The sequence below is a fragment of the Protobothrops mucrosquamatus genome, unplaced genomic scaffold, assembly GCF_001527695.2.
Source record: "Protobothrops mucrosquamatus isolate PMUCROS unplaced genomic scaffold, P.Mucros_1.0 scaffold553, whole genome shotgun sequence".
NCBI lineage: Eukaryota > Metazoa > Chordata > Lepidosauria > Squamata > Viperidae > Protobothrops > Protobothrops mucrosquamatus.
In genome coordinates this window covers 29,694-55,139 of record NW_015386856.1, presented here as the reverse complement: position 1 = coordinate 55,139, position 25,446 = coordinate 29,694, and the positions used below count along the sequence as shown (strand labels likewise).

The 25,446-nt window shown below is 52.0% G+C and overlaps 2 protein-coding genes across 2 annotated transcripts; one reads left to right on the top strand and one right to left on the bottom strand.

Annotated features, from left to right (window-relative positions):
* Window positions 1-2,549: 2,549 nt before the first annotated feature.
* Window positions 2,550-21,857, top strand: MAPK15 (mitogen-activated protein kinase 15). Its single transcript, XM_029284374.1, has 12 exons — window positions 2,550-2,627; window positions 4,092-4,278; window positions 4,913-5,043; window positions 7,713-7,876; window positions 12,330-12,469; window positions 14,183-14,240; window positions 14,368-14,505; window positions 14,619-14,724; window positions 17,169-17,436; window positions 20,315-20,406; window positions 21,133-21,273; window positions 21,630-21,857. The coding sequence occupies exons 1-12, from the start codon at window positions 2,550-2,552 to the stop codon at window positions 21,855-21,857; spliced, it is 1,731 nt and encodes a 576-aa protein (XP_029140207.1).
* Window positions 21,858-24,432: 2,575 nt separating this feature from the next.
* Window positions 24,433-25,446, bottom strand: CCDC166 (coiled-coil domain containing 166). The gene has a single exon (XM_015817106.1). The coding sequence runs from the start codon at window positions 25,444-25,446 to the stop codon at window positions 24,433-24,435; it is 1,014 nt and encodes a 337-aa protein (XP_015672592.1).

Here is a 25,446-nt window from a genome sequence, read left to right as displayed (position 1 = left end):
GAGGGCAATCAGAGCCGGGGCGGGCCAGCCACCTCAGAGCAGAACGGCACTCGAGCCTCTGGCACGAAGTCTTGGGGGAGGAGGAGGATCTGTGGGCTGGGGAAGTGGCCTCTGGCTCACGTTCTCGTTTAAGAACTGTGGTTACCACCCTTTTCTCTGGTCCCCACTCATGCATCATCCCAGCAAGACACAACTTGTCACAAGTTACTTTTCTCTCCTTCGCATTAGTCACTCCTGCCAGGAAGAATTGGGCTTTTCCCTCTGGACTTCCTAACTCTTCCTAGTCAAGAAGACAAAAATACCCGAGTTTCCTTGGTGTAAGGGGACCTGATGGTCAGTCAAGCTCCCCACATACGTATGAGAAATCACTAAAATACAAAAAATGTTTTACGGTCTGATACTTCTAAGGGATAACCAGTAGATGGTAGGGATGGGTGCACCACCTCCATCCCACTCCCACCAGAGGTCATCCGTGAGAGGAACCAAGGCTGTTTCTGTCCCATACTCAGGCCTGAAACCTGAGGGAAAACGGTCCAGATAATCCATTTCCTCCAGGAACCTGTGGAGTTGCAACGCTGCCACCATCCCTAAAAAGAAAGGTGAGAGGCTGCATGGAAGTTTTCCAGAACCACGGGGTCCAGCAGTGGCTTCTTGAGGAGGGAGCACACCAGGGCCTCTTTAAAAGACAAGAGTGGCTTTTTTGTCCCCCCTTTTGCCTATAGGATCTGAAGGCCTGGTGTTTTAACCTTGGTCCAGAGAAGGCCTGTTCCGCAAAGACCAGGTACTTTAATATTGGCTCATAGAAGAGGCTCAGGTAAAACTATGTTTTAAATTGCTTCATAGAATTCATCATCATCATCATTATCATATTATTATTATTTTATTATTATTTAAACAGATTCAGCAAGGTAATAACTAAGATCAGGTAAGAGGTATTGTGATACTGAGCTTTCATCTATGGGCATAGATCTGGGCAGAAGTTCAGAGACGAACAAAAGGTCACCCTTAGCATACAAAAAAATCAACCCTTAAGTATTTAAGTGAGCAATTTAGAGATCATGCCAAGTACGCTAAGAACATTGTATAGCATATATGCAACTGCACGCACAATCAGTACACCCACGAAGTAGTAGGTAATCCATGAGTGTACAGGTGGTCCTCGAGTTACGAATGTAATGGATCCTGCCAATTATTTGTAACCTGAGGATTTGTAGGAGTGAATCGCGTAATTTGGCCACGATCACTCCCTGCTTTTGCCCGTGCATTCGCTAATCGAATGTGCGCACATCAGGTATTTCAGGGTGGGGAAAGCCATGGGGGGCCTAGTGCTTCGTACCCCGCAAGGCCTCCCCCCGACCCACTGAGGTATCTCATGCTTCCCCCTGCCCCCCATCCTGCCTGACTGGGTTACTTATATTATAGACCTCAATGATCAAGGGAACGGTCTCCTCTCCAGTCTCTCTGCTGCGGTTTCGTCATGAGCGAAGGCTGACAGTGACAAGAGATTGCATCCCTAAAGGCTCCGGTCATCTTTGCAAAAAGCCTTTGCCGCTGAGAACGGAGGCTGGGAGGGGCACGCGCGGCCCCCTGGGCCTCCATTCCCGCCAGGAAAGGCTTTTTGCAAAGATGGCAAAAGATTCTGCAAATGAAGGGAAGTACTAGGGGGAGGGTTAATGTTGCAACTTTGAATGTTGGTTTAGTGACCTGACGTAACTTGGGGATTATCTATAATTGAACCTTGAGCTGCTTCATGAGGAAGTATAAAAACTTCCATGCGCACCTGTTTGGGGTGTCCCCTTCTCCTTTTAAGTTGGACTTTACTGAAACTGCCGGCTTGGGGCGTCCACTTTGCTCCAGTGCAGAGATCAAGTGTCTGAATGGCACTTGAGGGGCCCCTGGTGCCCTCTGAGCCTGCTGGTTTTCTTGCAGACATTTCATGACCCTAACTGCGTGACGTCATCAGTGCTAGGAAGGAGTGGAGTTTGCTGTCTGTTTATATTCTGGTGTTTTGCCTGTCAAGTGTTGGTGTGTGTGTGTGTGGGGGGGGGGGGTCTTAAGAGATCCTTCGATTGCTGTTGGTTCCTTTGGCAGTTTCTTGCCGTCGCACACGCGTCCCTCCTCCTCCTCCTCCTCCTCCGGGACCCCGAATTCGGCCCGGGGGCTCGGCGCCCCTTGGGCCCATCAGAGGGACGGGAGGGGCGGGAAGGGTCCGGCTCGAAAGGAAACGCGCCAGGCCGCCGCCGCCGCCGCCTCCACCGGGGAAACTCGAGGAAAAGCCCCGCCGCCCGATCCGGCTCCCGCCAGGCCCCGCCGCCCTCCGGCTTCTCCGCCCCGGCGCCGCCACGCCCGAGCAGCCGGCGGGGCAGCCTCGTCCGGGCCCAGCGGCGGGCGGGATCGGAGAGGCGGAAAAGGCGGGGCCTCGCGTGGCAGCTTCCGCTAGGGGGCGGGGCGGACGGACGTGGGCGTTGCCAGGGCGTTGCCAGGGCGACCGCGTCGAGCAGCGGGAGGAGGCGGCGGCGGCGGCGGCGGAGCATCGGCCGGGCCGGAGGATGAGCGCGGCGGCGCCGGCCGAGGTGGAGGAGCCGGTGGCGCGGCGCTACGAGATCAAGCGGCGGCTGGGCAAGGGGGTCAGCGCGGGGAGGGGGGACNCCTCCCTCCTCCTCGCGGGGGGGGGACGCTGCCGGCCAGAGGAGCAGCCCGGCGGGCGAGGGTCTCTCTCCGCCCCCCGCTTCCCCCCCCCCGGCCGGTGGTTCAGGGGGGGCGGCCTGCTTGGTCAGTCGGGAGGGGGTGGGGGGGAGGCCGGCCTTCAGCTTCCCCTCCCTCTTGACTCCCCTCCGCCCTTGTAAATTGTCCTGGGAAGCTGTTTTTTCCCCTTGAAAGGTTTAAAACGGTGGAAGAAGACAAAGGCCAGTTAAGTCCTGCAAGTTCCTGGGCAATCTTTCCTTAGATAGGTGTTTAGGCCAGCCCTTTTTATTTATTTATTTATTTATTTCCGTATGGATTTCAACAGTTTTGTAACAAATAACAGATGTTATATAAACAGTTGACTCTTAGGCGACAGCGTATGTAAAAAATGACTTTTTATAAAAATAAGCTTTTCTTAGAAAGGCTCCAATTAAGGGTTTTTATTTGCATTCTGCAAAAGCCACAGGCTTCCTATTCGCCCCAGCTTGCAATCATAATAATTTATTAAACTTGTATGCTGCCTGACTCTCAATGAAATTGGGCCACTCACAACAATCAAATGAAATTACAATAAAATCAATCAAAGATAAAGACAAGGGCAAACGCCGTGAAGTGGGGGTGGGGTCCCTTGCTGAGGGCCTGGGAAAATTCTGCACCACAGCGTGGGGGGTGTGTGCATCTGATTCTCAGAGGAACCTCCTTCCAGAGAAGCAGACAAGATGCGCTTCCAGGGCTCTGATACTGGGCACTCTTTAACTGAAGAAACCTGGAGTGCGCCAACCTGCAGGATTAATTCGGGACAAGTGGTTCCCCCAAGTAGCCAGGCCCTGTGCCACATAGGTAATAAGCAGCACCTTGAGTTGCATCCAGAAGCAAACCCACAGTATATCTCTCAAAGCAGAAATGCTACATGGGCACGTTGAGACATTATTGTTTATGCCACCACATTTTGGACCAGTTGAAGTTTCTGGCTGATCTTCAAGGGCAGCCCCATGTAGAGTGTGCTGCAGTATGCAAGGTGACTAGGGCACGAGTGACACTCTGAACGCCTCTCCTCCCCCATCTAAAGCCCAACTGGTGCATGAAACGAGTGGTGCGAAGGCCTTCCTGATCACAACTGATACCTGCTCTTCAAGCAGGAACTCTGAATCCAGGAAGACACCCCCCCCACCCCCCCCAGATTGCATATCAACTTAGCTGGGGCAGAAACTTGGTGGTCTGCCTTGGCCAGCCTCGAGTCAAAAGATAAAATTAAAAGTATAGCCCTAAACCGGGAGGTGACCCCACCCAGTTTCAGGTAGGTGTTGAAAAGGAGGAAGAAAGTAGAATCCTGTGGGGCCCTATACAGTGGGTGCATAGAGAGTGATCTCCCCCCCCCAACCAACATTACCTGGAGCCTGCCCTAGAGAAAGAAAAAAAACGCCTGCATAACTGTAGCCCTGATCCCCAGCTCAGAAGGATGGGAGCCTAGGCCAGGGCTGGTTTGGTCTTATGTCTTGCAGGAATTTGGAGGGCATCCAAACATCATCCAGCTCCTGAACGTCATCCGGGCTCAGAATGACAAGGACATTTATCTGGTTTTCGAATCCATGGGTGAGCTCTTCCCAGCTTCCCATGAGAGAGGGAGGAAGGCAGGCAGGCAGGCAGCCAGCACCACAGAAGCCTGTCCAGTTGGATTCAAATCCTAGAAGTTTGCTTGTTTTTAACTATTGATTGCATTTTCATTTACAGTTATTTACATTGTTGTAAACACTTTGGGAGGGTTGTTTTCCTGAAAGGCGGGATATAAAATAATTGTAATTTTTAGAGTAAAATTCTAGGAACTAGTCAGTTGCCAGGAATTAATACTGCCTCAAAGGCAGCAAACAAATAAAAGCAAATTTGTAAATGCCATTTCAAATAAAAGCTTGAATGGAAGATAAACTTGTGGAGGTGACTTGCAACACGAGGGTCTTAGGACGGTTTTAATTGTTCAGCAGTTTACAGAGTTATTGCAGAGTAATGAAAATGTGTTAATAATGGAAGCATATAGAAGAATCTTTTAGCGGGTTAGGGTTTATAATGGTAGATTATGCTCTGCCAGTAGGGGATCCTGAAAATTAAAGCCCAATGTCACATCCCACAATGTTTGTGATATATTCTGCTCAAACAATGCCAGTGATGTGTTTTGGTCTGCATCCACCCTTGGAACAAGGGCTACACATTCATTGCTGTTTTCGTTTTTCAGAGACAGACTTGCATGCAGTGATCAAGAAGGGAAATTTACTGAAAGACATTCATAAGTGCTACATCCTGTACCAGCTCTTGAAAGCCACCAAATATATCCACTCAGGAAATGTTATTCACAGGGACCAAAAGGTATTTATTTTATTTATCAATTTTTAAGCCCTCCCTCCAGTTCCTTGATGATTCTAGGCACTTACAAATAAAAAGACAAAAAAAAAAAAACAAGACACGGGTGACCAGATGAACAGAACATCAGCCATAAACAGCCATAACTAAAGGAGCTCCAGAACCACACTGTCCCCAAGGCCCTAGAGGACAACCAGGCCTTTAATAATTTCCTAAAAGTCATAATGTGGCAGTCGTAATAATCTCTGGGAGATACGGTTCCAGGGGGCAATTGTGTAAGAGTAAGTGGGCTTCCTGGCTACCTCAAGATGATCCTTTTTATATTTAATCAGTGGGACCCAGAGTGTATCTGCCCTGCTTGGCTGATTGTGCTGGCAGACAGACAGACAGACAGACAGACAGACAGACAGACAGACAGACAGACAGACAGACAGGACAGGACAGGACAGGACAGGACAGGACAGGACAGGACAGGACAGGACAGGACAGGACAGGACAGGACAGGACAGGACAGGACAGGACAGGACAGGACAGGACAGGACAGACAGAACAGACAGACAGACCAGACAGACAGACAGACAGACAGACAGACAGACAGACAGACAGACAGAGGCAAATGGAGATAAAACAGTCCTGCAGACAGTCAATTATTCTGCCAGGAAGGATCTTATGCACAAGGAACAGAAACTGTAATTCTGTTGGAAACCATCTGGTATCCAGCACAGGTTTTCCAGAATAATGGAGTCATGTACCCGTAAGGCAGCCATCCCACCACCGCCTGTGTTTTTTCTGTGCTCTGGACCACCAATAGGCTGAGGCTTCCGGATGAGCAGCCCCACTTAATCGTGAGGTGACCAGGGCAGACGTGGCTGCCTGAAGGCCAGCTGGGCCAGAAAAGGCCACAATCGATGGCACGGATGTGCTTGTGTCAAGGCCATTTTAGGCACAGCTTCCACCTGTTCTTTGAGGAGCAGTTGAGAGTGCCTAAATTTAATTACAAGTCTTGAATGGGGAAGTGCAGCCCCACTGGGAGTTGATAGTGAAATATTTCCAGGTCGTGGTAGCCTTAGTAGACACAGCTACCTGACATGATGAACCCTGAGCCTGTTCCTCTCCATCCAGCCCTTCCAGGCACTTGGTTAGATTTTGGCCACATCCCTTGGCAGCCATACACAACTGGGTATCCTCCCCATAGTTCCACTTCTCATCCAAGCCTTTCCAAAGACTTCACCCAAAGGCTTCGTGTGTATGTTGAGTGGAAGGGGAGGCAGCATCAAAGCCTGAGCAAAGAACCCGGGGCGTGATCGCTCACCACCTGCCCCACGCCGCCGACCGAAGGTAGCCAGGGAGAAATGAGGAGAAATGCCACAGAGCAGCCTAGCCTCAGCCCCCACAGCTGATTCAGAAGGACGCCAGGGCCACCGGCATCAGGTGCCCTGGAGAGAGCAAGGGGCACCAGGAGGGATGTCAGATCATGAACTAGCGTGACCAACGTCATTTCTGTACTAAATCCTGGCTTGAAACCCGATTGATCTGGATCCTGATAATCTGTTTCCTCCGGAGTCTTCTGAAGCCGAAGCCCAGGTACCCTCTCTCTACCACCTTCCCTGAAATGGGACTTTTGGGAGTGAGGAGGTACCACGGCCTCCTTTAATTATTCCTATTCAGGTAGAAAAGTCTTAAATTAATGAAAATAAGTGAGGACAAAGTGGGAACTGGATTATCCTAACCTTCTTCCCATCCTTCTTCCAGGCACGTCATTTACTTACTATATTTCTGCATTTCCTCCCCTGGGCTGTATAGTTTATAGTTTAACTATGGGATCAGTTACATTGAGAGAAAGTAATCCGCCAGACTGTGTCATGGTGAAGGCATCAGGCTAGAAACGGGGGGTCTGTGAGTTCTAGTCCTGCCTTTAGCATGAAAGCCATCTGAGTGGGCCGGCCATCCACTCTCAGCCCTAGGAAGGAGGCAATGGCAAACAGCTTCTGAAAAATCTTGCCAAGAAAATTGCAGGGAGTTGTCCAGGTAGTATGGAGAATCTGACACAGTTGAACGGAAAGAAAAAAAGAAAAAAAAAAACCCAGCCCCCTAGGTCTTGGGTTGAGTTCCATGAACCATTTCATGGCTAAATCCCAGCTTCATACAAGAAGGAAGGAAAATTTTGCCCCCAGGGTAATGGGCTCCAGGGGAGTGTGTGTGTGTGTGTGTGTGTATGCATACCAGCAATGGAGATTAGGTGGGGCTATCTATTGCAGACATGCTCCCCTCTAACATAAGCACCATTATCTTGCATGCACGGTCTCTAGAAAATTCACTTATCACTTGGCAGTTAAGCTTTAAAGCAGGCTTTATAAAAGAAGATTTTTAAAGCCTCATATTGGACAACAAATTATTATTTTAAGGGAAAAGGGCTAGGCATTCCCTCCCCTCAACACATGTTCTCCACCCTGCACTGAGGCCTTAAAATACATTTCTTTTATTAACTGGAAAGCGTTCTGGAGGAGAAGCTCTCATCTTTGATCACCGCTATTCCAAGATAAGAGCGCTTCCTTTTTTTAACCTGCTCTTAGTAGAATCGGGCATAGCCGGATGCCGGTGGGTCGAGTGATTGGATGGCTGTACGAGTCCCTCCCTCCCTCACCGTTCCTCTTTTCACCGCCCTCCACTTCCAGCCTTCCAACGTCTTGCTGGACAGAGACTGCTTTGTGAAGTTGTGCGACTTTGGACTGGCTCGTTCCCTGGGCCAAATCGAAAAAGATGAAGGCAACCCTGCACTTACGGAGTACGTTGCTACTCGCTGGTACCGAGCCCCTGAGATCCTGCTTGCATCAAAATGGTAAGGAGTGGACTCCACGTGAGCCGTAGGAGGCGGGAGGGAGGGTGGCTTTCTCCGCCTTTACTTTTCCTTCCCGGGGATGTAATATAGCAACACCCAAAGTCCCAAACTTTTTTGAGAGCTCAAGGGGGACTAAGCAAGCTGGAGCTGCAGAGTGAAGTTGTAGTTCGGGTTTCCTAACCAGACGCTTGTTAGATTATGACAGAAGGGAACTGTACTCAGAGACTGTGGCTTCCTGGATTGACCATAGTTTGAAATTTGTACAAACCTTGAGCCCATTTGAGGGTGCGGTTTAGAAATTAGAGAAGCAAACCACACAGCAATTCTCCCCATTTTGAACCAGGAACAACCTGGTGGCTTCCTTGGTTCAAAATATCCAGTTAAAGAGGAATTTGTGGATCCACGTGTCGCATCTGAAAAAGCTTCAAAAAAATGGGCCCATTCTCCGGTGCTTCGGCTGGAAGCAGGCTTCCCCCGTGAGCTGCGAACGGGTTTCTTTCAAAGCTCCTGCCACCTCTGGGTTTGTAGCTGCTGGAGGTTCTTTCAGTTTTTCCATAATTAAAGGATAACTCAGGAGCCAATCAATGAGAATTGGCAAAACACCTTTGGCCACCTCTAAATGGCTGCACTCCTTTTTTAAAAAAAAAAAATTTTTTTTTACCCCTTCTTCTCCTATAGTTGCAAAGATACAAGCTGTAAAGTGATACAATTTCTTGGGTGGCTTTGTAAAGAGTGAGGAGACGACTGAAGCCATTGTTTCCCCTTCCCCTTTATGACGGGTTCATTTCCCAGGAAACTATCTTGGCCTGGGTCAAATGTTCCTTTTTGTGACCCAGGCAGTGTATATGTGTGCATGCGCACGTGCCTTCTTTCTGTTTTTTCCTCAGCGGCCCCCCCTGCCCCCACCCCTTCCTTTTTGCAATAGCTTCCCACTCGTAAGCAAGACCAGCCATGGCAGAACGTCCGTTTTCTGCTTTTGACACGCCTGTCTTCCCCCCCCCTTCTTCATCCTCTACATTCTTTCCCTCACGCTCCCCCCCCCAAAAAAAATTTGCCACCAATCTTATCAGTGGGAAAGCTTTAAACAGCAATCTTTCTGAGAGGAACACATGCCCCCAAATCCAAGAGGGAGTGAATGAAAGCAAGAGAAATCACAAATAACAACGGACCCATTTCCGTGACCCAAAGCACAGCTGGCTCTAGAACGACACGGAACTGGTTCCCCAGTGCTGGGTGAACGCCTGTCTGTGGCTGGCAGCCATGCTTGGCAGCTGATCCTGGCCCTGTCTGGAGCAGGCCGGGGGGGGGAGGGTGGCGCAGCCCTTTGGTGGTTGTGCGGCCTGTGCCGGAGGACCCCTCGGAGGCTCTCTTGCTCTCAGTTGCACAGTCCTTCCTCGTTGTGGACTTCCTCCCCTGCTCCGTTTCTCCTATGCCCTTCTCTAGTTTGCTTCCCAAATGGGCCAGTCTGCCTCTCTCAAGAGGTCCCTGGGGCAGAAACCTCAAAGCTCCTCCCACTGTCACCTGTGGGCGGTGTATTAAAAGGTGGCATTCACACCTGTTGCGCATGAGGAATCCTAATCTCGGCCGTGCCTGAATGGTCTTGTGGGCCTTGCCTGTCCATCCGCTGCCGTGTGTGCTGCCCACTGAGACAGCTTTCGGTCAGTCTCCGCAAGTGTCCGTGGAGATTCTCAGTCACCCAGGTCATGAAGCTTCTCGGATGAGAAGCGAAATGTTTCCAAGTGCAAAAACCTAAGAAACTCCGATTGCCTTTTGGAAAAGCACCTTTGGGACAGTTTCAGCAAGATATCCAACTCTGGACTACGGGGGGGGGAGGGGGGGGTGCTCCTCTCTGGGCCGGGGCTGGGAGTTCTCTCTCTCTCGGCACCCAGAAACCCGCTAGTGAGATGGCCTCACACAAAGGGAGCTGAGGCAGGGGCCGCCTGGCGCAGGGGGCCGTGCAGAGTCGACAGTACGGGCGCCCAGTGCCTGGGGAGGGAAGGCCTGCCACGCCCTGGAGCGTGATGGGGCAGGGCCTCTCTGGCAAGCCCGGTCTTCTCCCCGATGAGCCATCAACAGCCAGAGTCAGAGGCTGGGAATGGCTGGTGTTAGGAGCCGGCTGCGAACAGCAGTGACAGCAGCACTGGGTGATGGATTGATTTGGGTCGGATCTCTGGGTGTGGGCATCCTGTCTGTGGTACCAGAACTGTAGGAAAGCTCTCCCTTGACCCCAGTTTGCAGGTAATACAGCCAACAACGGAAGATGTTTCAAACTGAGCAATCCGTAGGTACAGGGTGTTACATGCAAAAGCACCGTTTTATCACATATGTCATTTTCCTAATTTCCTTATTAGGAGCAAACAGCGATTGATTTAAGATAAAAGCATCTTATCCTTGATCATAAGTAATTGTTTCTAATTTGCTTCTTTCCCTGGGAATTGTACATAGCAGCAGTTTAAACAAAGGCTACTGGTTCCTAATTGTTGTGTAGCCTATGCTTTCCACCCCCTATTCATTCTCTTTGCTGCCAGCACTTTGTTTTGTACAACTTACCTGCTGTTATGACAGCTTCTAGCTTACTCTGTTGTGACTCAAGACACGTCCACTAATGTTTGCTGATTTGGGATCCCACAATGTATATACCACTACGCCTCTCGAGGAAAACGTAGACAGAAGATTTACTCCTCCTCTCATAATGTTGGAACCTGGGCCAAGCCGTTAAAATTAAAAGCAAGGCTATGAGGGCCGATAAAAGGAAGTTGTGGATTCTGGAATTTTCTGCCATCGGGTGCGGAGATGAGCGCCAATTCAAGAGTTTTAGAAAAAGAGCGGACAGGCTCATAGAGTGTTCATGTCCTTGAACACTGAAAAAACAGGCATGCCGGCACAAGACAGGCATTGCCTAGCTTGGCAGTAACGTCTGTTGGAAGGAGCCCTGGGCGTTCTGGCAGGCCACGGATTAAACCTGTGGGCCTGTGAGGTGCTGAAGCTGCCGTTGAAGGAGTCGGTGCGGTCTTGGGCTGCATCAATGGAGATAACAATGTGGAGATCCTGGGAAGTGGCATTTCTACTCTCAGCTCCGCTAATCAGACTGGCCTGGAACACTGGCCCAGCACAAGAAGGAGGCTGAAGAACTAGAAAGAAAGTGGAGAAGAGGGACAAGGGTGGTGAAGGGCCTGGAGGCTCAATATGTCGTGAAAGTTGGGGGAACAGGGCATGTGCGGCCCAAAGAAGAGAAGGCCGGGGTGAGACACGGCAGCGTTCTTTCAGGGCCTGTGGCAGGGAAGAGGTGTGGAGGGCAGGGCAAGGAAGAGCAGGAGTTTCCTGACCCAAAGGGCCCTTCAGCAGTGGGGCAGGCTGCCTCCTGGAACGAAGGCAGCTCCGTTGCTGGAGGTTTTCAAGCAAGGATTGGCAGCCACCTGACTGGAATAGTCTGAGGACTCCTGCCTTCGGCGGGGGGTTGGGCTACGGGACTTCTAACTATATGTTAGTTTACTACTCCCTGATCACAGCAATAACTGCTGGGCAGCTATAGTTGAAATGGGAGGCCAGTCTTTTGCGTACATGTTTATTAAAAAAATTAAATTGTCTAATAGCAAAAGCTCTCTGTGCAATTTACAGAAATGGTTCTCCCGGTGGCCACTAGGAAGAAATGGAAGAAATCCCTTCCCTTCTGCCAAAGCACCTTAAAGGTTGCCTGGCCACTTCCTCCGAGGACACAGCCACCGGAAGAAGCACACACACACACACACACCCGGGGGAAGAGGCAGGCAGGCAGGCAGAGGCTGGCGGAGAGGGTGAAAGAGATGAAAGGAAAAGGAGGGGAGCTGTGCAGCGACACCTCAATTTAACGGATGACTCGCAGGCAGGAGCCCCTCTTCTTTTCTTCCAAATTGTCAAATTGGTATACAGGAGAGACTGTGGGAGCTGCATAAGCCTCCAACCAAACCGAGTGGCAAGGAACATTTTGGGAACAGGGAAGCAAATCGGGTAACTGTATAATTTTGGAATGATGGCAGCAAGATACTAAAGCATATCCTCAAAATCAGCATAGAGAAATTATGCCATTTGTGACCAAAAGACCCCCCTTTTCTCCACAGCCACTGCGTGATGCAATTTTTGGGACTACGTGGGCCTTGGCCACATTCAGCCTCTGTATTCCTTTATATAACAGTCACGTTGTGAGTGTCAAAACGTTTCTTTGTGCCCTTAATGAATGGCATGGCTGGCATTGGAACTTGATTGCAGTGCCAAAACCAGAGCCGTTCCCAACATCCGAAGCCGTTTCCCCAGGTTAATCAAATTTGGTGAACTCTTCTGCTACTTTTTCAGAGCAAAACCGGCCCCTCTTCCCATGCTCGGCACCAGGTGCACCTGGCCTCTTTGCGCTTTCCACACAGGGGTGGGGGGGGAACGGGACTTTTGATCCCCGCTGCCTTTTCTTCTTTCCCTGCAGTTACACCAAGGGGGTGGACATGTGGAGCATCGGCTGCATCTTGGGGGAGATGCTCCTGGGGAAGCCCCTGTTCCCAGGAACATCGACCGTCAACCAGATAGAGCAGATCCTGCATGTTATTCCTCCCCCCAGCGCAGGAGGTAAGAAGGGCTCTCTCTCTCCCTCTCTGTCTCTCTCTGTCTCCATCTCTCTGTGTCTCTCTCTCTCTCTCTCCCCGTCTCTCCGTCTCTGTCTCTGCCTAGATCCGATGGGACAGGCAGGTGGAGCCATTCACAGCTCCCTTCTTGCTGTAAAAAGCTGATGCGTTGCTGCATCGCCATCCCTTTGTTCCCTCCTTTGCCGAAGGGAAACTGAGGGTTCCCCCCCCCGGAATCTCACCCGCTTATGCCCTGAGACGCCTTGTGGATCCCAAAGATTTTCTGCTGTTCCTCCTGCTGAGCCCAACTGGCGCCCAGGCAGGCAGGGAGCTTCTGAGAGTTTCGCCAGCAGAGAGGGAAGTCCTGGGATGTGGGATTGGTTTATTGAAGCTGGTGCTTCTGAAGAGCTTCCCATAACACCCGCCCCCTCCCCAGGCAGACTCTTGAGCAGCTTGGCCCTGGGCTCCGGTCCCCCTTATAAGATGTCTACCTCCGTCCTCAGCCAAGCTTCAGAAAGGAGGCGAGGCTCCCTGGGATGGCCCACAGAGGCACCTGGCCCCTCCCCTTGCTGGCTGTCGTAGGTGTCGGCCTTCTGGGTGGTTTGGGAGCTGGTCCCCGTCTCATTGTGGAAGGGAACCCGAGCACTGGGAAGGAACTCGGGTGTCATCTGGTTCAGGCCCCTGCTAAGGCTGGAATTTGTGGAGACGTCGAGGGAGCTGAGAGCGTCCATGGGGATCAGCAACCCAAACCTCCTGTTACCCCCTGGGTTTAGGGGAGCAGGAGGGTAAACGTCCACGAAACAAATCACCACCCATTGGCCAAACCACCAGAGTCAGACCAGAGCACCACCGAGTGTCCCCTTTCTCCCCCCAACCGCAGAGACAGCGTGGACCAGCCTCACTTTGAAAAGGCTCCCGTGTCTGTCCCCAAGCTTAAGTGCAAAATAAGCCTCCTTTCTGGGTCTGGATCTGATAAGGCAGAAAGAATCTAGCCCAGGTGACTTGGATGGGGAGGGGTGCAGGGGGCTCATCTGAGCGCAGTCCAAACCCAGAAGTGGAAGTGAAGAGGGGCCGCATAAAAATGGCCCCTGGGTTCCCCCACCGTTCAACTGAATCATAGCTTATTCGACTCAGTTTTCTAGGCTTCAGCTCTCTTCTGCACAGCCGACCCGACCAGCGGGACTAGCTTGCGGCTCGGTGTATGTCGTCCCGCAGACAGGGGGGTACAGGAAAGGGTCAGGGAGGCCGAGAGCAAGTGTGGCCGGTCTCCTTTAGCAGCCCTGGCGGAGCAGGTGGGAGAGGAAAGGGGAGGGACCAGCCGCCCCCTGAAGAATCCAATTAGTTTGGGCCCCTTCCTGACACGCCCTCCTGCTGTCCCTCTCTGGTAAGCCCTCCCTCTTAAGTCCCCAGCTGTGCCCGGCTCCCGGCCTCTCGCCAGGGAGTTTACCTCTCGGGCCTTCCTAACCCCAAGGACTCCGGGGCTTTCAGGTCAGAACGGAAGGCGAACTGCCCCTGTCCGTTCAAGGTACCCACTGGGGGACGAGAAGACAAAAGAAGTCTGCAGGGCAGTTTATTTGTACTTCCTGGGTTTAGGTGCCACTGAAGCCCCAAATTGCCCTCTCAGAGGCCAGGCCCTGCTGGAAGAAACCGAAAAGGCTCTCCTCGGTGGTCCCTGAGACCCTGAGGGGAATTTCTGATCCGTTGCTTTGCTTTGTAGATGTGGAGGCCTTCCGTTCTGACTACCGAGCCTCCGTTATCAACCGTGTGAGCTGCCAGTAAGTGTTTTCTTTTGCTGAATGGATCGCAGTTCCCGAGGAGGCGCCTCTTCCACCTCGGGGTGAGAGGCGGGCTGGGAGCTCTCTGTGGAGTGGAACCGCAGCGTGCTTTCTGTCCCGGCTGCAGGCCCCAGCTGACTCTGGAGGAGCTCTTGCCTGCCTCCACCCCTCCCCAGGCCCTGGACCTTCTGAAGCGGCTCTTGGTGTTCAACCCCGAGAAGCGGCTGACGGCAGAGGAGGCCCTGGAGCACCCTTATGTGCAAAGGTGGGAGCCCCCTGGGCCTTCGCTACGGCCGCCTGGTGTCTCTCTCAGGCGGGCAAAGCCGTGTTCCGGCCTCCCTCGGCCGGCCTTGTGCTCACCCGGCCTTCTCCCGGCAGGTTCCACTGTGCCGCCAAAGAGCCTGCTCTCGACCACAGGGTGGCCCTTCCTCTTGCTGACGACGTGCAGCTCTCGGTGGCCGAGTATCGCAATCGGGTTTATGAGGTAACCCCGCTGCCCCCGGCCCAGAGGGACCCCAAGGGGGCCTTCAGCTCTGCTCTGGGGAGATCCTCAGTGGCCCAGAGAGCTGAAGGAAGACGCCTGTCCCGAAGGGGTAGGAACTTTGGGAGAGAGTGACTGTGACGCACTCGGGTTTGCCTCAATGCAGGCAAGCACGACTGAACAAAGTCGGGCTACTTTTCTAGAGTTTAAGAGCTGACTTCAGCAAACTAAGAAAGAGTCCATGGATGGAAATCCTGAGGGGAAAACAGTTCAGGATGCTTAGGAAACCAAAAACGAGGTAACAAAGGCCCAAATAAAATACCACAGAGAAAGAAATTGTGAGCAGCTCGGTTGCACAAAGGGCTCTCTCGCCAGCGGAGGATAGGCTTAGGATACAGATGGATCTGGACAGACTTGAACATTGGGCACTGTCTAACCGAATAAAATTCAATGGTGAGAAAAGTAAGGTTCTACATTTAGGCAAGAAAAACCAAATGCACAGGTACAGTGTGGGTGGCACCTGGCTCAATAGTAGTAACTGTGAGAGGGACCTCGGAGTCCTAGTGGACAATCACTTAAATAGGAGCCAGCCGTGTGCTGCAGCTGCCAAAAAAAGCCAACACAGTGCTAGGCTGCATTAACAGAGGGATAGAATCCAGATCACATGAAGTGTTAATACCACTTTACAAGGCCTTGGTAAGGCCACACTTGGAATACTGCATCCAGTTTTGGTCACCACGATGTAAAAAAGATGTTGAGACCCTAAAAAAGAGTGCAGAGAAGAGCCACAAAGATGATCAGGGGACTGGAGGCTAAAACATATTAAGAACAGTTGCTGGAATTGGGTATGTCTAGTTTAATGAAGAGAAGGATGATGGGTGACATGATAGCAGCCTTCCAATATCTCAGGGGCTGCCCCAAAGAAGAGGGAGTCACGCTATTCTCCAAAGCACCTGAAGGCAGGACAAGAAGCCACGGATGGAAACTAATCCATCCAGAGAAAAGTAACCTAGAACTAAGGAGAAATTTGGAACAACCTGCCTCCAGAAGTTGTGAATGCTCCAGTGCTGGAAGTTTTTAAGAAGAGACTGGGCAACCATTTGTCTGAAATGGTATAAGGTCCCTTCCAACTCTATTATTATTGCTATAATAAAAAGGGCAAGTATAATAGATGGAAAGAGGGGCTTGTAACTAGAGCAGAATTCCAGCAAATAATAGTTTGAGTTTACAAGGACAGTCTGGAAGGCTCAGAGTAAACTTTCAACAAATGCCAAAGTAAAAACAAAGTTTCTTATAAATAAACCTATAAAGGTTTCTATATAAGGAGCAAGAGGAAAATATGTCTGGCCTTTTGAAGATGAGGATTAGGGAGGACATGGACAACTGCCTTCCAGGGGCTGTCCAGAGAGAAGAGGAGATTGACTTATTCTCCAAAGCCTCAGAAGCCTTCAGGACAAAAAGTAATGGATGGAAGCTTGTTAAAGAGATGAGGAGAAATTTTCTAACAGTGAGAACAATGAATCAATGAAAAATTTTGCCTCCAGTGCTCCTGCACTGGAGGTTTTCAAAAATAGACCATTTGACAGCCATTTGACCGGGATGGAATAAGGCCGTGGTGGCGAACCTATGGCACGCGTGCCACAGGTGGCACGCAGAGCCCTCTCTTTGGGCACGCGTGCCGTCATCCCAGTCCTAGGTCTTCAGCTGGGTTTTATAAAACCTTTTCGCTTTAGGCCTCTGCCGCCGTGTGCAAAAAAAAAAAAAAAAGGTTCAATCAGTCAATTTCAACTTCTTGCGGGGAAAAAAAAAAGATCTCGCAAAGTTGGAATTGATTGATTGAACTTTTTAGTCCCACCCAGTCTGCCATTACCACCACAGCCACGCCCACCCAATGGGCCACTCCCACCTGGCACCCGATGATACATAAGTGGGTTTTGGGTTACAGTTTGGGCACTCGGTCTCTAAAAGGTTCGCCATCGCTGGAATAAGGTATCCTGCCTTCAGCAGGGGGTTGGGCTAGAAGACCTCTGTGGTCCCTTCCAGCCTATGATTTTATGTTCTATGTTCTACATACAAATGGTGCCATTAGTCTAAATGAGAAAGGGCTCCTTCTGCCTGAAATTTGGGAGAGTCAATTAATGTAGACAATTATACATGTCGCTACAAAATTCCCTGTCTGTACGTGCCAAGAAGCTCTTTTACCCAGCATAGTTTGAAGTTTTTGGGTGAATGAAGCTGGGAGGCCCTCCATAGTTAGTATTTTCCTCACTGGCTGGATTCCTCTTAAAAGGAATTTTTCCCCTTCGCCTTCTCCTCCCGCTTTAGAATTTCCAGTTTTAGTCTTCCCTGTCATGTTACCTTGGCTCCTTTGGCCAGAAAAACAAATTTTGAGACCCTTCCTTCCTTCCTTCCTTCCTTCCTTCCTTCCTTCTCTCTCTTCTTTCCAGTTGATCTTGGAATGGAAGGCCAGCAGCCAAGCACAGAAGCAGCAGCCCCTCCATCGAGATCATCTTTCGTCTGGTTCCTCGGAGGCCAGTTCCCCTGTCGGAGCCCACTGCCTGATGCAGGGAAGGACACAGCCTCTTCCATCCCATGGGTCTCCTCCACCTCTTGCGGCAGCTTCCCAGCAGAGAGCAAATGAGGCAAGAAACCCTTGCCCAAAGCCAAAGTTGAGCTCCACCGTCTGCAGTCCTACAGCTAATGTAGCTGCCCAAAGTAAGTGCATTCTCCTTGCAAAGGTACACTAAAATATTGCAAAAATCTGCCTTCCTGCCACAAATGAATACATGTTTCCATGGGTAGATTAATTACATTCCAAGATGTCCCAAAGTCCTTTTTCAAAAGGCAACTGGACTTTGTTTTTTCCTTGAAGATGTTTCACTTCTCATCTAAGAAATTTCTTCAGTTTTGACTAAACGGTGGGGAATGGAAGGATTTATATTCCTTGCAGTCATCTGGTCGTTAGTACTCTTTCTGAGAGTCATTGAGGCCACTTGGAGGCTTATCTGCCCTCGGGATCACCTGAATAGTGCAAATGGGTGTGGAGCCTTCTTGGAACTGCTGAAAGGACGGTGTTGTAAACAGGAGATAGGTGGTGTCGGATCCCTCCCCCTCTGTTGAGAGAGGGCTGTTCAATTTTAACATAGATGGCTTCTTTGACCCCTCTTTCAAACCAGTGGTCCTCTCTGTCCAAAATGTGGACTTTACTGTCTTTGAAAGAGTGGCCTTTGCCTTTCAAATGAAGATGGATTGCTGAATCTTGTCCTGATGGGTTTGTTCTCCTATGTTGCGCCATGCGTTTATGAAGTCGTTGTTTTATTTCCGCAATGTACAGATCTGCACATGGCTCACTGCATTGTACTGCATACACCACATTGCTCAGTTTGTGTCTGGGTGTTTTATCCTTGGGGTGGAAAAGCTTCTGCCTTAGTGTATTTGGGGGGTTAAAGTGTGAATGTATATTGTGTTGGTTGAAAATCCTCCTGAGCTTTTCAGATATTCCTTCAACGCATGGCATGACAACGTCGCTTCATTTGTTGTTGTCTGTTTTGTCTGTTATGGAGGAGCCTTTTTTTGGATCCAATGAAGGCCCACTCAGGACAGCTACAAGTTCTGAAGGCTTCCTCTTTTCCTTTTCCATCTTTGCTGGTAGGCAAACGTTCAGCCCGGTGGTCTAGGGGTCCGATCACTCCCATTTTTTTGTGCTCCAGTGGGTGCTGAAAATGAAAATGTAGATATTGATCTGTGTGTATGTGTGTATGTGTGTGTGTGTGAGGGGGGGTGTTCTGTAAACTTCAGTGTTAAGGATTCCATCTTCCTTAATGTGTACTGCACAGTCCAGGAAGGCCAAACTGCAGCTGCCAAAAAAGCCAGCACACCGCTAGGCTGCATTAACAGAGGGATAGAATCAAGATCACCTGAAGGGTTAATACCACTTTACAAGGCCTTGGTGAGGCCACACTTGGAATACGGCGTCCAGTTTTGGTCACCACGATGTAGAAAAGATGCTGAGACTCTAGAAAGAGTACAGAGAAGAGCAACAAAGATGATTAGGGGACTGGAGGCTAAAACATATAAGGAATGGTGGCTGGAATTGGGTATGTCTAGTTTAATGAAGAGAAGGACGAGGGGGGACATGATAGCAGCCTTCCAGTATCTCAGGGGTTGCCCCAAAGAAGAGGGAGTCAAGCTACTTTCCAAAGCGCCTGAAGGCAGGACAAGGAGCAACGGGTGGAAACTGATCAAGGAGAGAAGCAACCTGGAACTAAGGAGAAACTTCCTGACAATGAGAACAATTAACCAGTGGAACAACCTGCCCCCAGAAACTATGAATTCTCCAACACTGGAAGTTTTTAAGAAGAGACTGGACAGCCATTTGTCTGAAATGGTATAGGGCAGACATGTCAAACTCGCGACATCATGTGACGTCACGTGACGTATCGGGACAGTTTTGCCATTGCCGGCAATGGGGTGGGTGCAGCTTCCGCATGATGCGTCCGGCCCATGGGCCAGCAGTTTGACACCCCTGATACAGGGTTTCCTGCCTGAACGGGGTTGGACTAGGTGACCTCCAAGGTCCCTTCCAACTTTATTATTATTATTCTTTTCCTTAACATCTTCCCAAGTGAGCTTAATGTATCTGTACACAGAGTTGATGTGTTTGGTGGAGCTTCCAATTCCTGTGCTTGAGTCTTGACCCAGGTATCTCATCCATATATCTATACCAGTGAGTGGTTGGAGTTCCTGTGAAGGAGTTTATGGCTTTGGTTTCTACCTCTCTCATGTAGAGGTTGGCCACAACGGGGGGCACAGGTGAGCCCATGGCGCAGCCGTGTTTTTGCCTGTAGAAACCGTCACGGTATTTAAAATAGGTAGTGGTCAGGCAGAGGTCCAGCATGGCACATAGGTGGCTGAGCTGAGGTTGGTTCTGCCGCCCACTGGGTGGCCCTGTAGCAGCCGTTCCTTCACTACCGTGAGGGCCTCAGTTCTTGGAATGCAGCTGAAGAATGCAGGCTGTGCTAGAAGGGTCGAGAGACACCGGACAGCCCTGTGGGAATGAGACGTTCAGCAGAGTGATGGCAGGTGGGGGGGGGAACTGTCTTTGTGTCCAGTTGTTTTGGCCTGCAATACCCTCTAGTGCCATCCTGAGGGGAGGAGTTGAAACAGTTTTGTGTCCAGGATGTGAGGGGTCTGCAGATAACTTCTCAGCCATCCTTGACTTAAGAATTTCAGCTCAGGTAGCCCTCACTTGCCAGTTCCAGTTGTTACACCGAGGATGTATACCAGCCTTGATGGGGCGCTCTCGGAGATTCCCCGCAGGAAATGGGCAAAGGCAGGACAGATGCTACCTGGTTTAATTTAACCTCCATTAACGCTAGACTCATCCAGGAGCCGCCTTCTTCTTCTTCTTCATGGTTACCCTGCTTGTTCTCTCTGGCACATAACGGTTCCAATTTACTGGCCGCTTTGTAAGTGCTCCAGGAGCTGCTCCCCCCCCCCCCGTGATCGCTGGGGACCGTGGAGCCTCAGGTTGTCTATTCCTGCCTGTGATTTGCCCATCTTTCCCCTTTTCATGTTTCTCCCCTCTCCAAAGATTTCCTGCCTGCTGGCAACGTGGTGACGGGTCCGCCTCCCTCAGGCCTTCGGCAGCATCGGAGAGCAGCGGGCACATCCGCTCCTTGGGACGTGAGTCGCTCCGCCTTTTGCTCTTGCTGATCTAGACCTTGCAGGACTGCGGGCCTCCCCTGGGACTGCAAGAGCTCCTGGTCCTTGAAGGGGGTCCTTTCCAGTGGCCAGGCTGGCTCCCTGGGGGCTGGCACACGCTTCACCCGAGGTGATCCCGGCTCCTTCCCATTTTGATTCCAGAGTGCTGGAAACCTCTTTTTCCTGTTGATCGAGGGTTCTCGGCTCATAGCAAATGCCCGGAGGGGCTTCCCGAGAAGGGGGCCCAGTGCTTCCTACATGCTGCATCCTGGAAGGGCCTCCCCCGCACAGCCATGCAAGCGTTCGTGTAGCCCTCGGTCCCCCCTTCCTCTTGGGCTGCACAGGGAGTGAGAAGCTCTGCCCCGCAGAAGGGGCCGTGTACATAAGGCCCACGGCATACAGCTGTTCCACGGGGGGGGAGGGTGTTTCTCTGGAAGGAGCCCCCAGCTCTTAGCCTGCCTGACGGTAAAACGATCCCTGCGTTGCTGACAAAGAGCTTTCAGGTGTTTCTCCCTTTGGACGGGCTGCCTGGTTCTTCGTCTGCTCCTCTGTCTTTTTCCCTCTCGTCCCTGTTCCGGTGGGGCTGCCTTTGGTTTCCTTTCACCTGGGTGGTGCTGGGGGAGTTGTGTGAGGCCAGTTGTGCTTCAGAGTCATGCAATGATGCGAAGAGTGGATGAATCTCCTTCTCTCTGTGATCTGCCTCAGCAGGTGCCGAAGGGGCCGGGGGCGGCAGGCCAGGCCACGTCCCCCTTCAAGCCTCTTTCCTTGCTCGGCCAGGCTCAGGAAGCAGCCCTCCACCAGCACCTGATGAGGAAGGGGGCTGTTCCCAGCAGGGCTGCCGCTGGGCTGGTGAGTGAAGCTTTTCCTGACCAAATAATCCTGGGCTTGGCTGCCTTCTAGCTGGAGGGCTCCTCCGGGACAGCCCAGCTTCACTTTCTCTGGCCGGAAAAAGCTGAGGGGCGCAGGCGGGGGGCCCTGGGGTGGGGAAACACCTCCCTCCCTCCCTCCCTGTGTGGTGGTTGTGTGGGATCAGTGGGGGAGGGAGGGCACTACGCTCCCCCCTTGAGCTCCTGGAAGAAGGCAGGATGTGATTGTGCTAAACAGCGTAATGATCCTGGCCGGCTCTTCCAATTGCCTGCCTTTTGAGAGCCTGCCCCAGTCCGCCCCTTCGATTCACCCCGAAACCCCCCCTTTGCTCTTGGCAGAACCCACAGAACCCCGAATCCCATGGGAGGGAAGAGGCTCATTTCTTTCTGAAGCCCTGCAGGAAAATGTTCCAGGTTACAGCAAACGTCGGAATAGCTGGCGACCCCAAGGCCCACCTGGGCAGCTACTCCCAGTCCTATGGGACCATCTGCAAGTCTGCCCTTCAGAATCTGCCTCTCTCAGGCGCTTCTCGCCCAGCGCTCGCCCCCAGCCCCCAGGAGCTCTGAGCGCGGCCTCTGGTCGCCTGCAGCAGGGAGGCGGGCCGGCCTCCTCCTCCTCCTCCTCCTCCTCCTCCTCCTCCCTCGCTGGGGCAGGCAGAGTCCATCACTCGGTCACATCTGTCACGAGAGAAGGGAGCGCTGGGCAGTGTGAGCCTTTGCCTGGTCCCAGCCAAGTGGCGGGTTTTTTTTTAATGCCCAGGCTAGCCAACCTGTGTGTTGGGCGCTGTCACAATCAAATAAAGCCTCCCCTCCCTTTTATTCTGAGATAAAAGACTTTTCTACATGGAGTAAAGTCAGCAGTGCCTGTTCTTTATTCAGGGTAGGCTGGGTTTTGAGCCCCGGGCACTGGGTCGGTCTTGACCACGCGGCTGGTTCCCAGCGGTTGGAGTCCTTGCCCAGCTGTGGAGACCTCCGCTCTCTGCTTCCAAGGACCTTTTCTGAAGAGCTCTGCTCTCTTCTCCCTCCATTCCCATCTGATCCTGCAGGAGCCCCTCCGGGAGGCCCCTGGGAGGCTAGGAGGGGATCCCAAGGCAGGCGGGGGTGGGGCATTTACTCGGGGTGGGGGGGCTTTGTGCGCGCCCTTCCTTGATAATGCCACTGCTGCACCCTACTGGCACCTGCATGGGAATCGACACCAGGCATGGTGGAAAGAAGTGAGGCTGCACTTGTCCATTTGTCTGCCAGGAGGGTGCCTTTCCAGAACGGGACCCAATTTAATCCATGGACAGAAGTTTGGAAAATGGGCTGCAGAGAAAGTGGCACATCCCCCAAACCACGCGCGTGGGACTGCCGCTCCTCCTTCCTTCCTGGCCCTGCGTTCCCAGGGTCTGCAGACCAGCATCGGGGACTTTTCGTAAAAAGGTTGGGAAAGGGTTCAGAAGCTGAGCGATGGACGCTCCTTCCCCTACTTTGACCTAGAGACTCCTACAGCAGGACAGGGCCGTGTAGGCCCAAGCCTAACCCTGCCTTCTGTCTGGGAACGGGTGGAGGCCACCTAAACCCATCCAGCGTGGGGGAGGCTATCCTCTCTCTGGGTCATGGGCTCCGGTGCTCAGTTGCTGAAGTCACGTTTCCTCTTGGCTGTCTTGCTGTGGGTAAGTTGCCTTGGGGGCTCTTTTGGGGCCCAAAGACCACTCAGAAATCATGGCAGGATAGACCACTGCTGTCACCTCTGCAGCCAGTCAGAAACGGGGCCCTTTCAGCTGAGAGGCCAGAGTGCATTTCATTGGGGGCGGGGTTGGGGGGGGCTGCTGTGGTTTTGGCAAGGAGGAAAAGGGGTCCCAGGCGCTCCCGGTCTCAGGAGTCCATGAGGGAAGAGAAGTGGTGAGACCAACCTACCCCACCTTCCTACAAACTGGGCGTTGTTGGCCTAAAGAAGGGAAGGCCAGAGTTGTTCCTGAGGAGGGGGAGACTTAACCGAGGGAGATCCAAATTCAAAACGAGGGATTTCTGGCCCAGCCCCCTGAAGATCAGAGTGGGAAAAACTCACAGCCGACTTGCCCTGGTTGTCTCACGCCGGCTGACTCGCCGCAGGACAAACTCGCCATGGAACAATTCAATGCAGGATAATCAAGAGAGGAACAAGTGAATTGTGGACTCCATGCTCTGGCTCACCCCAACCTTGAGGACTTCTGACTTGAGAAGCAATAGCAATAGTACTTAGAGTTATATACCGCTTCATACTGCTTTACAGCCCTCTCTAAGCAGTTTACAGAGTCAGCATATTGCCCCTCCCCCAACAATCTGGCTCCTCATTTTATTGATCTCAGAAGGATGGAAGGCTGAGTCAACCTTGAGTCGGTCAGGATCGAGCCCCTGGCAATGCTGCCTTCTAACCCCTGCGTCGCCACCAGGGCCCATAGTGGTGAGAAGGTTCAAACCTAAAGCAAGACAAGGCCCGCTGCAATTAATGGTCCCTCTCTTGAGTTATCCAGCGTTGAATTGTGTCACGGTGAGTTGGCCAAGGCGAGTCGGCCACAGTGAGCTGTCCTAAGCCCTCTGGAGATGATGGAGGTGCTCTCATCATCTGTGTCTGAGAAAGGGCTCTTGGAAACTTGGTGGTGCATTTTTATAACATGCACTTGCCAAATGCAGGAAAGAGAAGCAATTTACTTTGGAGAAGCTGGATCTGGCAGAGGCTCTGGCATCTGATCGGCATCTTAAAACTTGGGTTTGTCTACCATCACATATTTATTTGTGACATCTTTCTTTCTCCAAAATGTAGTCCCAAATGATGGAAGTTTTAAAAATAAAATTTATTTTAACATTGGTTCCAGTGACCCCTTTCACTAGGCAATTTGTCAGGGAAACCTGCAACAAAACCACGGACCAATATAACCCCAGAACACTTAGAACCGAACAAACAGCCATAAAATACTATATTGCCGATACCTGCCACCCCCAAAGGTAAGAGTGGCCCTGCCCGTGGGTGTCATCAGCTCAGCCTCGCTAGCATGAACATCACGGGATTGTGCTGCTTTCTGTAGAAGAGAGCCACCTGGCTCCTCGCCTGGGGAAGGCACCTGCTGTGGCTGGCTGCAGGGTCCAGGAGAGAGAGAGAGAGCCCTGGGCAGTGGGGCCTTCAAGTGCTGAGCGTGGGAAAGGGAGGCGCGGCCATCCTTTCTGGCTGGCAGCTGCTTGAGAAGGGCCCGGATCCCTGCGCGCTCAGCAGGCTGGCCCCTGGAGAGAAAGGCGAGGCAAGCTTGCCCTTGGCTGGCGGAGTGCATCGAAAGCTGCTGCCGGGAGTGATGACCTGGCGAGACCCACGACGCTGCTGCAGCCAGGAGCGCCTGCGTGCGAGGTCTTGCCTGCACTGGTGTTCTTGGAAAAGGCGGTGCTGCTGCTCCCGCAAGTGTCTCAGGAAAGCCTTCAGCGTTTGGGCTTGCTTAATGAGGCCAAGAAGCTCGTTCTGCAGGCTCCAGTTGTCGGCTTTCACTTGCTTGGTGTGCTGGATGAGGCTGCGTACAGCCGCCTCCTCTGCCAGTTTGGCCAGAATTTGGACCTTCTGCTGAGCATTCATCTCGTAGTCGGCCGCCTGGTGAAGGAACCGGCTCTTGACTCTGTGCATCTGCTCCGCGTGCTGAATTTTGGTGATCAGCAGCTCCTTCTCCAGCTCCCGTATCTGGGTCAGATGTCGAAGCTGCAGATCCTGCCAGGGCTGCAGCTCAGCCACTTCCCGGTTCAGGAGGAAAAGCTTGTTTTCCAGCTCCATGAGCTGGCGCCTCACCTCCCTCTCTCTCTCGGCGCACTGAGCGGCCACCTCTGCTTTCTGCTTCTGGATCTGAGAGAGGTCAGACCGATTCTGGTCGTTCAGGGAAACGATGGCATTCTGACAACGGACGGTTCTCCGGGTTAAGTAAGAGAGGTAGACCTTGCTGGCTTCTCGGACCTGCTGGGCTTCCTTGTCCAAGTACTCGTTTTCCGACTGGAAGTGCCGCAGCCGCTGAGAGTAGGTGACGACGTGTTCGGAGAGGATGTCGAGTTCCTTCTGCAAGCGCTGCTCCTTCTCACTCGCAAAAGGTGCAGCGCCCGAAGGGCCCACAGCCCCGTCCTTGCCTTTGCTTTTCTTCCCTTTGGGCTTTTTCTTTGGGGCCAT

Bases quoted from the DNA above. Each gene is read 5' to 3' on its own strand.
- MAPK15 (XM_029284374.1), top strand. From the start codon at position 2,550: ATGAGCGCGGCGGCGCCGGCCGAGGTGGAGGAGCCGGTGGCGCGGCGC. The intron at 14,506-14,618 runs GTGGGAGCCCCC...TTCTCCCGGCAG, and splicing joins GAGCACCCTTATGTGCAAAG to GTTCCACTGTGCCGCCAAAG. The intron at 20,407-21,132 runs GTGAGTCGCTCC...CTGCCTCAGCAG, and splicing joins GCACATCCGCTCCTTGGGAC to GTGCCGAAGGGGCCGGGGGC.
- CCDC166 (XM_015817106.1), bottom strand. From the start codon at position 25,446: ATGGCCCCAAAGAAAAAGCCCAAAGGGAAGAAAAGCAAAGGCAAGGAC.